We start from the raw sequence: 13,230 nt of genomic DNA on the forward strand, positions 1-13,230 counted from the left end.
TTTATCCAAGTGTGAGCAAACAAAGTTTGCGCCTGAAAGTATCTTCAGGACTGGGTTAAGGTGGTACACACCAGGGCAACTCGTTGCAAAGGTGGAGCAAGCTACCAACACTCCTATCCTAGTATCTCCTATAATGCAAAACACATCTCCTTGCGGATATGTCTATTGTTATGCATTAAGGGAAGGGCCACTACCCAGACCGGTTTCGACCTTTATTGAGGTCTCTTCAGTGGGAGCCAGGCCCAAGTCGAGATATCAGGCAGAAGCATTTGCAGGTCATCTCCACCTATAAGGCTTTTGCCCTGGTGTGTACCACCTTAACCCAGTCCTGAAGATACTTTCAGGCGCAAACTTTGTTTGCTCACACTTGGATAAAGGATTAAACTAAATTTATTATACTCTAACCAAGTGGAAAATAAACTTTCAACGTTGTTGTTAAGTGTTGAAAAGCTTGTGACAACTAGGATCCAGAGTTGGGTTGACAACAATGGTATTATCTTTGGTGGACAGCATGCATTTGCTAAAGGGAGGTCATGTTTTAGTAATCTACTTACTTATTACAACAAAGTGACTGCTTCCTTGGACAGAGGAGGAGAAAGATGCACACTAATATACTTAAAGTTCACAAAGGCTTTTGATATATTACTGCATGATCAGTTGATAGTCAAACTAGAGTGGATGGGGTTGGATATTATATTAGTGCATTGGATTGTAGACTGGCTATCTGATAGGCATCAACATGGTGTGTATGGAGGACCAATATCCAGGTAAAGGAAAGTTGCTAATCGAGTGCCTCAGGGGTCTGTTTTAGGGCCATTACTGTTTAACTTGTATATTAATTACATTGGTGAAGATTTGGATGGAAATATTCAGTTGTTTGCAGATGATACAAAGTTATGACGAAGAGTAGAAAAAATGTTGTGGCTTTACAAGAAGACTTGAATAAATTGAGTGATTGGGCATGGAAATGGGGATATGAGTTCAATGTTGCAAAATGTAAGGTTTTAAAATTTGGTAAACAAAGATGTGATGCAGAATTTATGCTTGGTGAGGACATATTGTCAGAGGTTGAGGAAATAAGAGATTAGGAGGTGATAGTGGATAAGGATCTGAAATTTAGGGGACACATAGCCAAAATTGTGAAGACAACACACAGGCTTCTGGGAATGATGCGGAGGACATGGACTTGTAGAAGTAGGGAGATTTTTGTTTCATTGTATACAGCTTTGATTAGGCCACACATGGACTATTGTGCCCAGATTTGGTCACCTGGTTTTCAGAAGGATGAAGAGATACTGGAAAGGGTCCAGAGACGACTTACTAGATAGTTTCTGACCTCTGGAATGTTTAATATGAGGAAAAGATTGAGATGATGTAATTTACACAGTGTGATGGACAGGAGGAAGAGGGGAGATATGATAGCGACCTACAAGTTGGTAAGGGGTTGTTATAGGATCAATGCTGGATAAGTTCTACAGAAAATAGTGTTAGTTCTTGGTAGAACCAAAGGTCATCCCTAGAAACTGTATAAAGAGTGTGTGAATAGGGGAGTGAGAGGCATGTTTTTTTCGTGCAGAGTTGTGAATGCCTTGCCTGAGAGTGTGGTGTCTGCAAGTTGTTTGAGTGTGTTTACGACACGGTATGATGAGCTGTGTGTGTGATAAAAGGACCTCCCAGATGAGTCTTTGACTCAATGAGGTCTTGGAGTAATAATGATAATAATATCATTCATAATTCTTGCTTTCTGCCTCATCTCATCACTGTCATTCTAGGCCTATAACACTGTTATCTTTTGTCTTTCTGAACAACCTCCTGATATCCATCTTACATTCTCCTTGTTCATTTGTCCTTACTACCCTTACCAACTGTTTTGCTTGCTTACTTCTCATCCAACACTTCAATCTCTCTATTCATTTCACCTCCTGGAAAGCAAACCTCGTTCATCATCTTGTTTACCACACCTCTAATAATCAAATCCTCATACAGTGCCACTCATGGTTCACTCATTACCAGTTTCATGCTGACATCAACCAGTTTCATACTGACTCTTCCATGCATATCTACTAAAGTTCTCTTCATTTCACTCTGCATTCACTTCATCTTTTGCCTTGTCATCACCAAATGAGCTTTCAAATTTTGTGTCATTTTTTGCTATCAATCGCTCTTGCTATTTTATCACCAGTCACACACACACACACACTTGTTTTCCGTCAACCTCCCTCAACACATTACCATAACTGCACTCTGTTTTCCAATGTCATTATCACCTGTTTTATCATTAAATTAGTTACCCTCTGTTTTTCAATGTCATTATTGCCTGCTTTATTGTTAACAGAATCTTTTCCTTGCTTTCACATCCACACACTTATGCAATCTTCTTCAACTGCCATTTCAGCTACATGCCATGTCCTCTCCTGATATTTAAACTCATATTTAATACTTCTCATGGTCCATCAGAATATTGCACTTCCTATAGACCCACACTCTCTCTTTTCTCTTATTCAGACTGTCTATAAAGATATCTATGCATCTTCCCACACATAAATACTACATTCATTGCCTCTAAATATGACTTCTCCATTACTTCCACCTTAGTATCACCACCTCTGGGTCAGGCTCCCACTGGTCAGTAAAGGTTGAAACCAGTCTGGGTAGTGAACCTTCCCTTAATGCATAGCTTTATACATGTCCGCAAGGAGATGTGTTTTGCTTTATGGGAGATAATAAGGGAAGTGATTAGAGCTTATGCCACCTTTACCACGAGTTACCCCAGTTTTGAAAGTATTTCAGGTGCAAACTTTGTTTGCTTAAACTTGCATAAAGGATAAAACCAAATATATAATTAGAGAAACTATTGTTCAACACCAAATCCATTCAAACACAATTCTTCAACCTTAGATCATTCTAACTTTCCTTCAAATTCATAACTGAACATCCTTTTTCTCACACAACTTGGCCAACTCGACATTCATTATCTCTGCTTTGCTTCTGAACTCACTTTATTCATATCTGTGCAACATGCTAACCACTTTCCCAACAACACTTCTATCCTTGGAGCAGATGGGGATAGATATAGAGTTGGTAAGATGGATAGGAGGGTGGTTGAAGGAGAGATACCAGAGAGTGGTTTATTCAGGAGTGGAGTCAAAAAGATGTCTTGTGACTAGTGGACTGCCGCAGGGCTCTGTTCTTGGACCACTGCTTTTCAATTTGTTCATCAATGATATTGGAAAGGATTTGAGAGGAAGTGTTCACTTGTTTGCTGATGATGCAAAGTTGGGTAGAGCAATTGTGAGTGCACAGGATGTCAAAATTTTACAGGATGATTTGGATAGTTTGGAGGACTGGGCTTGGGCTAGGAAAAATGGATGTCAGTTTAATGTGGCAAAGTGTAAGGTTATGCACTTTGGGGTGAAAAGAATAGCAGCAGTATATCACATTGGTGGAACCGTACTCCAGGAGATTGATGAGGCCAGGGATTTGGGAGTGCTGGTGGATAGGGAGTTGAAGTTTAGGGGTCACATTGCAAAAGTGACTAAAACAGCTCACCAAATCACTTGGCTTATGAAAAATGCTTTAACATGCAGAGACAAACAAGTTGTTGTTCCTCTGTATCGAGCTTTGATAGTCCAGAGCCCATCTGGACTTCTGTGCCCAGTTATGGGCACCAGGGTTTCTTCGTGATGGGGAGGAAGTGGAGAGGGTCCAGAGACGAGTGACCAAGATGATAGCAGGTCTGTGGAATGAACCTTATGAGAATAGGTTGAAGATTTGTGGGTTGCAGAAATTGGACGATAGGCGAAGGAGGGGTGATATGATCGAGACATTCAAATTACTGAAGGGTTTTTATAAGACTGATCCAGAAGATATTTTTGAAAATATGACTGGTGGTGGGAGGACTAGGGGCCATGCATGGAAGCTGGGCAAGAGCGTGGTTGACAAGGGTGTTAGAGCTAGGTTTTTTACTTGGAGAGTGGTGAATGAGTGGAATAAGCTTCCAGAGTCTGTTCTGGGTGCTACGACCGTGAATGAGTTCAAGGCAAGATATGATAGATACTGTGTGAATGTTGAATAGTTGTTCCAGACATGATGTTAGGGCCTCCCTCGATGGGTCTGTCGACTCCTTGGAGTTTCCCGGAACAATAATAATAATAATAATAATAATAATAATAATAATAATAATCCTCTACCTCCTTCAACAACATACTCAAATCCCTATTCACATTCCTTTTTTTTCACTGTCCAACTCATTTGTGCCCACAGCTATCACTAATTCTGACCACTGTTTTCTTTCCTTCTATGCAAAGCATCAGTTATTTCATGAATCCGTTATTCCTTACCAAAAATCAGTATAAATTTTCATTAGAATCACATCTTGTACAGTAAGGAATTTAGTCACTACTCTCTACTTTTTGTTCTATGTACTTCCACCATTTTGAACTACTTTTGTGCTGTGCTCAAGTGGCCAATTTCACCACTACTCACTGGAGCAGTACTACCGATTTTTGCTGTTCACTTAGTAGCATGTAAAGCTTTCTGCTCTGCATGCTTGGGTTGAGAGGAAAAAAAAGTGTTACATTCTAATTGCTCCTGGAACTCATCCTATAGCTTAATTGCATATTTCATGTTCTTGAATTGGTTAATTGGTTCTTTCACTCAACTTTATCTGCTAAACTCTGTATGTGCTGAACTTGTTATTAACCTTGTTCTGTTATTTTTTGTAAATTTCAAAGCACCTTCCATGTTACCGTATATATATATATATATATATATATATATATATATATATATTGTGTTTTCAATGCTGTATAATACCTTTAATGGTCCTTTTCCTTATGTATCTAATAAATCAGTAAATATATTTAACACTTAATTTCTGTGAGCACCTTATTATTGTTATTATTATTCTGACCTCTGTGGTGTCGTAAGTCTCCTCGTGTGTGTGTGGGGGGGGGGGGGGTTAACACTACAAAACACAAAATCTGTCATACCACTCCTTAAACTCATCTGCTGTTTGCACTTTTACTGGACTCTTGGGCAATGCATTTCATGCCCTTCCCACTCCTCACATAAAAGAAAAGACTTCTGATTCCTCTTACTCACTTCTTCGACTATTTGCAGTAATGAACTCCTACTTTGTATTGTGTAAACTTTTCATACTAATCACTTTCTACTTCTCATGACCTAACACTTCTGCTAAATATCATCACTAACATCATTTCCCTCCTGATTCTTCATCTTGAGTGTACATGTTTTATCTGGTATCATTTTTAACACTTTTATACATCAATTTTACCTCATGCTGGCCTGGTTGGCCAAGTGGTTAGCTTATCTGCTCTCCAGCCAAAAGGCTGCAGGTTCAAATCCCACCGTGTGCATGGATGTTTGTAATTGTCTGTGGAAATACTAGTTGTAGTGGTAGACGGTAGATAGCATTGGTGTAGATGATGGTAGGTGCGAGTTGGTGAATTGAGCGGTGGAGTAGGCACCTTCCCTCGATCAGTCTTTGAACTCCCTGGAGGTGTCAGTAATAATAATAATAATAATAATAATAATAATATCATCATATACCAAAATATGATTATACTCTTTAATATCCAATCCTGTTAGAATATTAGGTGCTGTTAACCATGTTTCACCAAAATTAATAATCCTGAGATACACTGAAATCTCAAATTCATCTGTCATATTTCTAATTACTCTTACTAGTATTTCTAGTATTAGTCCTGTAGTCATTATTACTGTTCTCTCTCTCTCTCTCTCTCTCTCTCTCTCTCTTTCTACAGTAAGATTTTAAAAAAAATAAAGATGTTGATAAGTAACTTTATTATTAACTTTATGTATTATGTATTTTAACTGTAATGAGAGTAAAAAAATATCACATATAATCAAAATATATAATTTTATTTCCTATTTTTTAGAAAACATTCCATGTGATTTTGAAGCAGAAGATTTCTGTGGGTATATTCGTGATTCTCCAGATTTTGTACAATGGGAAAGAGTTAATGGCAAACGAATGGATGAAAAAACTGGGCCTGTTGCAGATCAAACATATGGCACAAAGGAAGGTAGTATTGCATTCTTACCTTTACTTAAGCCTATGAGGTGAGACAATTTAATTCCCGGAATGGCCACATAGTGTCACCCATGTGGTGATTTGGTTGGAATCATGTGAGTAATCATCTTTGTACATGTTTTAATTAATGCTAAACCTCAAGCCAATAGATCTATTTGCTAGTTGGCTATTGCACAAATAATAGATATCTGCATAAAAACTTTGGATCAAAATGTGTGATCGAAATTTGGAGCAGCAGTTTACATCTAATTTTGTGTGAAAATTGGCAAAACTGCTACTGAAAAATTGGAGCTGTTGAAAATGGCATATGGTGTGGGTGCTCTGAAAAAGTCACTTGTCTTTGAGTGAGTGGCATAAGATATTCAGAGGTGAGTGAGAAGATGTGAACGATGACCACAGAAGTGGGCAGCCAAAAACAAAAATGACGGATGCAAATGTGAACAGAGTGCAAGATTTGGTACAGACAACTAGGTGTGCGATTAATCGCTGATGAATTGTAAATGAATCGAAACATTCAAGGTAATTTTAACTAAAGAATTGGGTATGTGAAAGATTTCCGAGAAGTTTGTGTCTCGAATCTTAATGGATGGATGAACAGAAGTAGCTGCAAAACTTCAAGTTTTGACTGATCTTTCTGCAAGTAAGCACATGTGCTTCCGAGAGTAATTACAGTAATGACAAAACCTTGTGCTTCCAGTACAATCCTGAAACAATACACCCGAGCATGCAGTGGAAAACCCCAAGTTTGCCACATTCGAAAAAGCGTGTATGTCACGTTTGCAGTTCAAGACCATGCTGGTGTGTTTCTTTGATCACAAGAGAATGTCCACTATGAATTCATTGACCTGTGACAAACTGTCAACCAACAGTCCTATTTAGAGGTGCTGAAAAGATCAAGATTTTATTTGGTGAAAAAGACCTGAATTTGTGTCTGACCAGTGGTTCATCCATCATGACAATGCACAAAGCCATAGTGCGCTCATCCTGAGAGCATTTCTGGACATAAAAAAAAACAATATCTGAATTAGGTCATCTTGCTTATTCACCTGACTTAGCTCCCTGTGGTTTCTGGCTGTTTCCACAATTAAAGACTGCACTAAAAGGATGAAGATTTTCTGACATTGCTGATATCCAACATAATATGATAAAGGAACTCAAGAGTATTTCCGGAAAAGAGTTCCAGGCCTGTTTACAAAAATGGGAACACCATCTAAACCAGTGTATAAATGCACAAGGAGACTACTTTGAAGGCAATGGTAGCCACTAATGTATAGTTCCAAATGTAGTTTTTTACAAGTTCATTCTGGGAAATAAATTGTCATGCCTCGTATATCAATTTGTTATAACTGTTGTTATTATTATTATTATTATTATTACCGAAGACCTCATGGAGTCAAAGACTCATCTGGGAGGTCCTTTTATCACACACAGCTCATCATACTGTGCTTTGAACACATTCAAACTCCCTGCAGACAACACACTCTCAGGCAAGGCATTGCAATCATTTGCAACTCTGCACAAAAAAAAACCTGCCTCTCACTCAACTACTCACACCTTCTTTATACAGTTTCCAGGGATGACCTCTGGTTCTCGCCCCAATCTCCCACTATTTTCTGTAGAACTTATCCAGCATTCATCCTATAACAACCCCTTCCCAACTTGTAGGTCTCTATCATATCTCCCCTCTTCTTTCCTGTCCACCAGACTGTGTAAATTACATCATCTCAATCTTTTCCTCATATTCGACATTCCAGAGGTCAGAAACTATCTTAGTAGTCATCTTTGAACCCTTTTCAATATCTCTTCATCCTTCTGAAAACCAGGTGACCAAATCTGGCACACTAGTCCATGTGTGGCCTAATCAAAGCCATATACAATGAAACAAAAATCTCCCTACTTCTACAAGTCAGTGTCCTCCGCATCATTCCCAGAAGCCTTTGTGTTGCCTTCACAATTTCGGCTAAGTATCCCCTAAATTTCAGGTCCTATCCACTATCACCCCCTGATCTCTTATTTCCTCAACCCCTGACAATATGTCCTCACCAAGCATAAATTCTGCATCACATCTTTGTTTACCAAATTTTAAAGACTTAAATAGTCTTTAAATTTGATGAACTTTTAAATTGTTTTTGAAATAACTCGATTAAATAGTTTTTGAAAATCCCCCAAGTCTTCTTGTAAGGCCACAACATTTTCTCTACTCTTCATGGTTCATCCCAACTTTGCATCATCTGCAAACAACTGACTATCTCCATCCAGATCTTCACAAATATCATTAACATACAAGTTAAACAGTAATGGCCCTAAAACAGATCCTTGAGGCACTCCACTAGTGACTTTCCTTTTCCTCAACATTGCTCCCCCATACACAACTTGTAGATACCTATCAGATAGCTAATCTCCAATCCAATGCATTAATCTAATATCCAACCCCATCCGCTCCAGTTTGACTATCAGTTTATCATGAGGTACTTTATCAAAAGCCTTTGGGAACTCTAAGTATATTAGTGTTTATCTTTCTCCTCCTCTGTCCAAGGAAGCAGTCACTTTATTGTAATAAGTAAGTAGATTACTAAAACATGACCTCCCTTTAGCAAATGCATGCTGTCCATCAAAGATGATACCATTGTTGTCAACCCAACTCTGGATCCTAGTTCTCAAAAGCTTCTCCAACAACTTAACAACAACACCTGACACACAGATAGGCCTATAGTTTAATGCTTGAGTTCAATCACCTCCTTTGTGAAGTGGCACAATCTTGCCCTCCTTCCAGTCCTTAGGGACTTGACAGAGTGCATGAATCGAATTAAAAAATGTAAAGACAGGTGTCAACTCCCTGGCACATTCCTTCAGAATATGTGGTGATATATTATCAAGTCCCACAGCCTTATTAACATCTAGTTTGCTCAACTCCCCATACACCTCTTGCTCACTTACAGTTAGTCTCTTCTCCCCATCATCTACTGCTCTCAATCCCTCCATGAAGTGATATTCACAAGATTGAAAAACCTGTATGAACTGCTCATTAAGTATCTCCACCACACATTCTGCAACAGCTGTCTTTATACCATTTTCTCCAATCAATGTCATCCTTCCATAATCATTCTTTCTTTTGCTGGCTACATATCGAAAGAACTCCTTAGGATTCTTTTTGCTTCATTAGCTAACTGCTGTTCATACCTCTCTTTAGCTACCCTCACCAACCAAGTTACCCTCCTTGTCTGGTCTTTGTAGACCTCATGGAATTGGTTATTTCCATTTCTTTTATGCTGCCTCCACAATGCCCTCTTTCTCTGTATCGCATGCTTAATCTCTTTATTCATCCATCTCACACCTACTTTATTTGACCTTCTCACCCTTGGAATATATTTATACATTGCATCTACTAGATAGTTTTTGAAAATCCCCCAAGCTGCATTGATTTCTTTTCCAGCTTACTCCTCATTCCATATTACACCCACAAGCTTTCTGAACTCTTCATAATCACTCTTCATTGTTCAAGCAGTTCAACTTTGGGAATTTTGTATATGGTGTAGTTGTTTCTGTGAAATGTACTCAATGGCAAAGAGAATAGACTGTTGTTTGAAATTGAGAGTGGTAAAACAATGTGCAGGAAATGTTTCAAAATGAGTGCCAGTAGTAGGATCATATAGAATCAAAGTGAAGTGGTAAATAACAGATAATAGGTGCATAAATGTGACTTTTGGAAAGAACAAAGGATAGGAATGAGAAAGTAAGTGAAATTGAACACAGATAAGCTGGAGAATGAAGAGCTAATTGTAGTTATTATTATTATTCAGGATGTCTATTAAGTCACAAGACTCATCTTTATAAGCCAAAACGCAGCCTATCATACCACTCCTTAATCTAATTCACCATACTATCAGGCAATGCATTTCACCCTCCATGCAACTTATCCAGTCCTCACCTCTTGATTACCACTTCCATTTGTAACTCCATAGATGGACCCTTGTCCTCATTCTCTCCCCTTGTTCTACCTTATGAAATATCTGCACAGTGTTCACCCTGTAACCAACCTTCAACAGTTTTAAAATCTCAACCATACCACCTCTCTCTTACCTCTGACCTCTCTCCTTCTCTTATCAAGCTCTGCAGTTCACCGACCCTTAATACATCCTTATAACCTTATATCATTATAACCCCCCATTGTATAGTCTTGATATTAGTTGATATCTGGTTATCTGTGCTTGCACAGTCTTTTACAGCATAAAGTGTGAACTTTGGAAAGTGTAGAAATAACTGGTGAGTGATTTTGCTGTGAGAAAGAGAAAAAGAAAGGAAGAATAGGTGCAAGGAAAGAGAAAGAAATTTTACAATAAGCAAGAAAGTGGAAGTAAGGTGAGAATTATGTGGAGATTTCATGATAAGAGCAGTACATGATGAGAAAATGAAGAAATCACATAAAAATTAATTATGTTAATGAGGCTCTGAGGATATAAAGAGATAACTGGAATTTTTCCACTTGGTTATACTATAAATTAATGATACCAAGAAATTATATACTTGGTAACACCCCAACCAGCCCTGATGTCTATAGACATTCAGCAAAATTTGGAAATGATTCTGTAACACCTATTGAATTAACACGGATAAGGAGTGCAATTTGGTCTCACTATTTCATCCACAATGGCCGGTAGAGTGGTTAATCCTTTATACAAGTATAAGCAAACAAAGTTTGCTTATACTTGTATAAAGTGCCTGAACTATTTTCAGGACTGGGGAAATTCATATATAGAAGCTAATGACTTCAAGTCACTTTCCTGACTGTCCCATTATGTCCCATGATGCATAACTGACGAGATCTCAATAAATTTATTGAGATCTTGTCAGTGGGAGCCAGATGTGATACTATTGTTGAAGTAATGCAGAAGTCATATTTTCATATACAAGTAGCCAAAAGGTTGAAACCAGTCTGGGTAGTGACCCTTCCCATAATGCATACCATTATACATACCTGTAAGGATAAGGATATGTAACTAGCATTGTGGGATACTAAGGTAAGTGATGTGGAGTCATTAGCTTCAATATACAAGTTGCCCCAGTCCTGAAAATAGTTCAGGTGCAAACTTTGTTTGCTTAAACTTGGATAAAGGATTAAACCAAGTATATAATTTCTTGGCATCTTTAATTCATTTATATAAACAGGTAAAGGAGTAGATTTTTTGACAGTTTGAAAGGCAATAAATTGACTATGAGGGAAGAAGATATAAAAGAATTACTAGACGTAGTCAAAAAAAAAAAATAATAAAGTAAGATGGCAAGGATAGTATGTTCTAAAGGTATGATAAGGAGGACCATGATGGAAAGAAGTCAATGCATGCGACGTGCAGTAGAATTGGGTACTTGGGAGAAGGGGGACGACATCAGGTAATGTTGAGCCTAGTGGAGTTTAGAGGAGATAATGTTAGGTATAGAAACAGTGGCATTTTTAAGCTTTATACTAATGCCAGGAGTATCCAGAATAAAAGAGAGGAATTGATGCCATTGATAGCATCAGACTGGCAAAAGATTATTGGGATCACTGAGACGGGATTGACAGAAGAGGATATAATAACAGGAATAGAAGTAGCAGAGTACAGCATTTTTCAGCAAGATAGAAAGGGAAAGTGTGGTGGTGGAGTACTGCTTATGATAAATGATGAGTTATGTTCTCTAAGAGTGGGGGCCTTGGAAGGCGATGACACTAATGATTTTGAAAGGATATGGTGTGAGGTAGAAGTGGGCAAGACAGAATATTTAGTGGGATGTTGCTACAAACCAAGGAGCACAGAGGGTGGGGACCAGGAGATGTTTAGACAACTGAGCTTGGCAAGTGCAAGAAGAATGATTGTTCTGGAGATTTTAACTACAGCAGTATAAATTGGGGAGAGGAAGATGCATGTAGCAATAAGGGAATGGCATTTCTAGAATTCTTGAGGGTCAAATGTCTTATGCAACATGTAAAAGAGGGAACAAGAGGTTCAAGAGTTTTGGATTTGGTCATAGTATCAGAAGAGTTGATAATAACTGAGATGACATCTCTCCCACCAATTGGAGGGAGTGACCATTTGGTTTTGACTTGGAAGATGAATAGACATGCAGGAATATCAAAGAGATGGGAACATATATGTGGAATAATAATGCAGGTGATAATAATAGTCATAGATATCAACTTGGGGAAGTTTAATGGAATGAGAAATTGGAATGCCTGGATATCATTAGTGCTTCAGAAATTGTGAAGGAATATTTGTTAGCAGCAATAGTAAGATGTATTCCACAAGTGTAGAAGAGGACACAATTTGGTTTTAAGTGGATGACAAACAATATTAAACAGGAACTGCTTGTGAAAAACAGGCTGTGGAAGACATATGAGAGGACAAGTGAAGAGCAGATGCATGAAGAATATAAGACACAGGCCTGAAATATAAGATGCATGAAGAATATAAGAAGATGAATACACATGTAGGAGTATCAAAGAAAAGGAAAGATATGTGGAATTATAAGACAGGTGATTATAATAGCCTTAGATATCAACTTGGGACAGTTCCATGGAGGGCAGAATTGGAAGGCCAGGATATTTCCGATTTTGAAGGAATATTTGTTAGCAGCAGTAGTAAGCTGTATTCCTCTAGTGAAGAAGCGACACAATTGGTTTAAAGTGGATGACAAACAATATCAAAGAGGGGTGTAGAGCAGATTCAGGAAGAATATAAGACTCAGGCCAGAAGAGTGACTAGCATGGTAAGGAAGGCAAAACTGGAATATGAGAAGAGATTGGCCAAAAGATCCAAAGAAAATCCTAGGGAATTTTTTAGCTATGTGGCCAGTAGGAGGAGAAATGATTGTGGAAGAATGATTTTGTGGGATAAAATGGGAATAGAGTGACTGATGCAGAGGACATAGTGGAATTGTTCAATGAACATTTTATTAGAGTATTTCATCCTGGATGAGTAAATTTTAATACTAGAGGGATAGGGCAGGTTCGAGATTTAGAGCTGCAGGAGGAGAGTATCACCATGCTGCAAATTTTTTATTAAGTTCATAATATGGAGCTATAATATTCAGGCCATTTTTTTTTTTTTCAAGCAAGAATTTAGTGTCGAGGGTTGTAATCCCTTAATGGACAGAGAAATAATTTTCACACAATTCAATAC

The 13,230-nt window shown here is 38.1% G+C and overlaps 1 protein-coding gene across 1 annotated transcript in view; it reads left to right on the forward strand.

Moving 5' to 3' along the window:
• The window catches only part of LOC150101230 (MAM and LDL-receptor class A domain-containing protein 2-like), a 1,363,156-nt gene that overhangs the window by 613,227 nt on the left and 736,699 nt on the right, over nt 1-13,230 (forward strand). Inside the window, exon 23 of the mRNA XM_090402193.1 lies at nt 5,922-6,068. Within this exon, the coding sequence (XP_090258319.1) occupies nt 5,922-6,068 (147 nt within the window). The remainder of the gene's footprint in view (nt 1-5,921; nt 6,069-13,230) is intronic.

The sequence above is a fragment of the Typopeltis vanoorti genome, chromosome 12, assembly GCF_054136105.1.
Source record: "Typopeltis vanoorti isolate ZY-2024b chromosome 12, IOZ_Tvanoo_1.0, whole genome shotgun sequence".
Taxonomy (NCBI): Eukaryota; Metazoa; Arthropoda; class Arachnida; order Uropygi; family Thelyphonidae; genus Typopeltis; species Typopeltis vanoorti.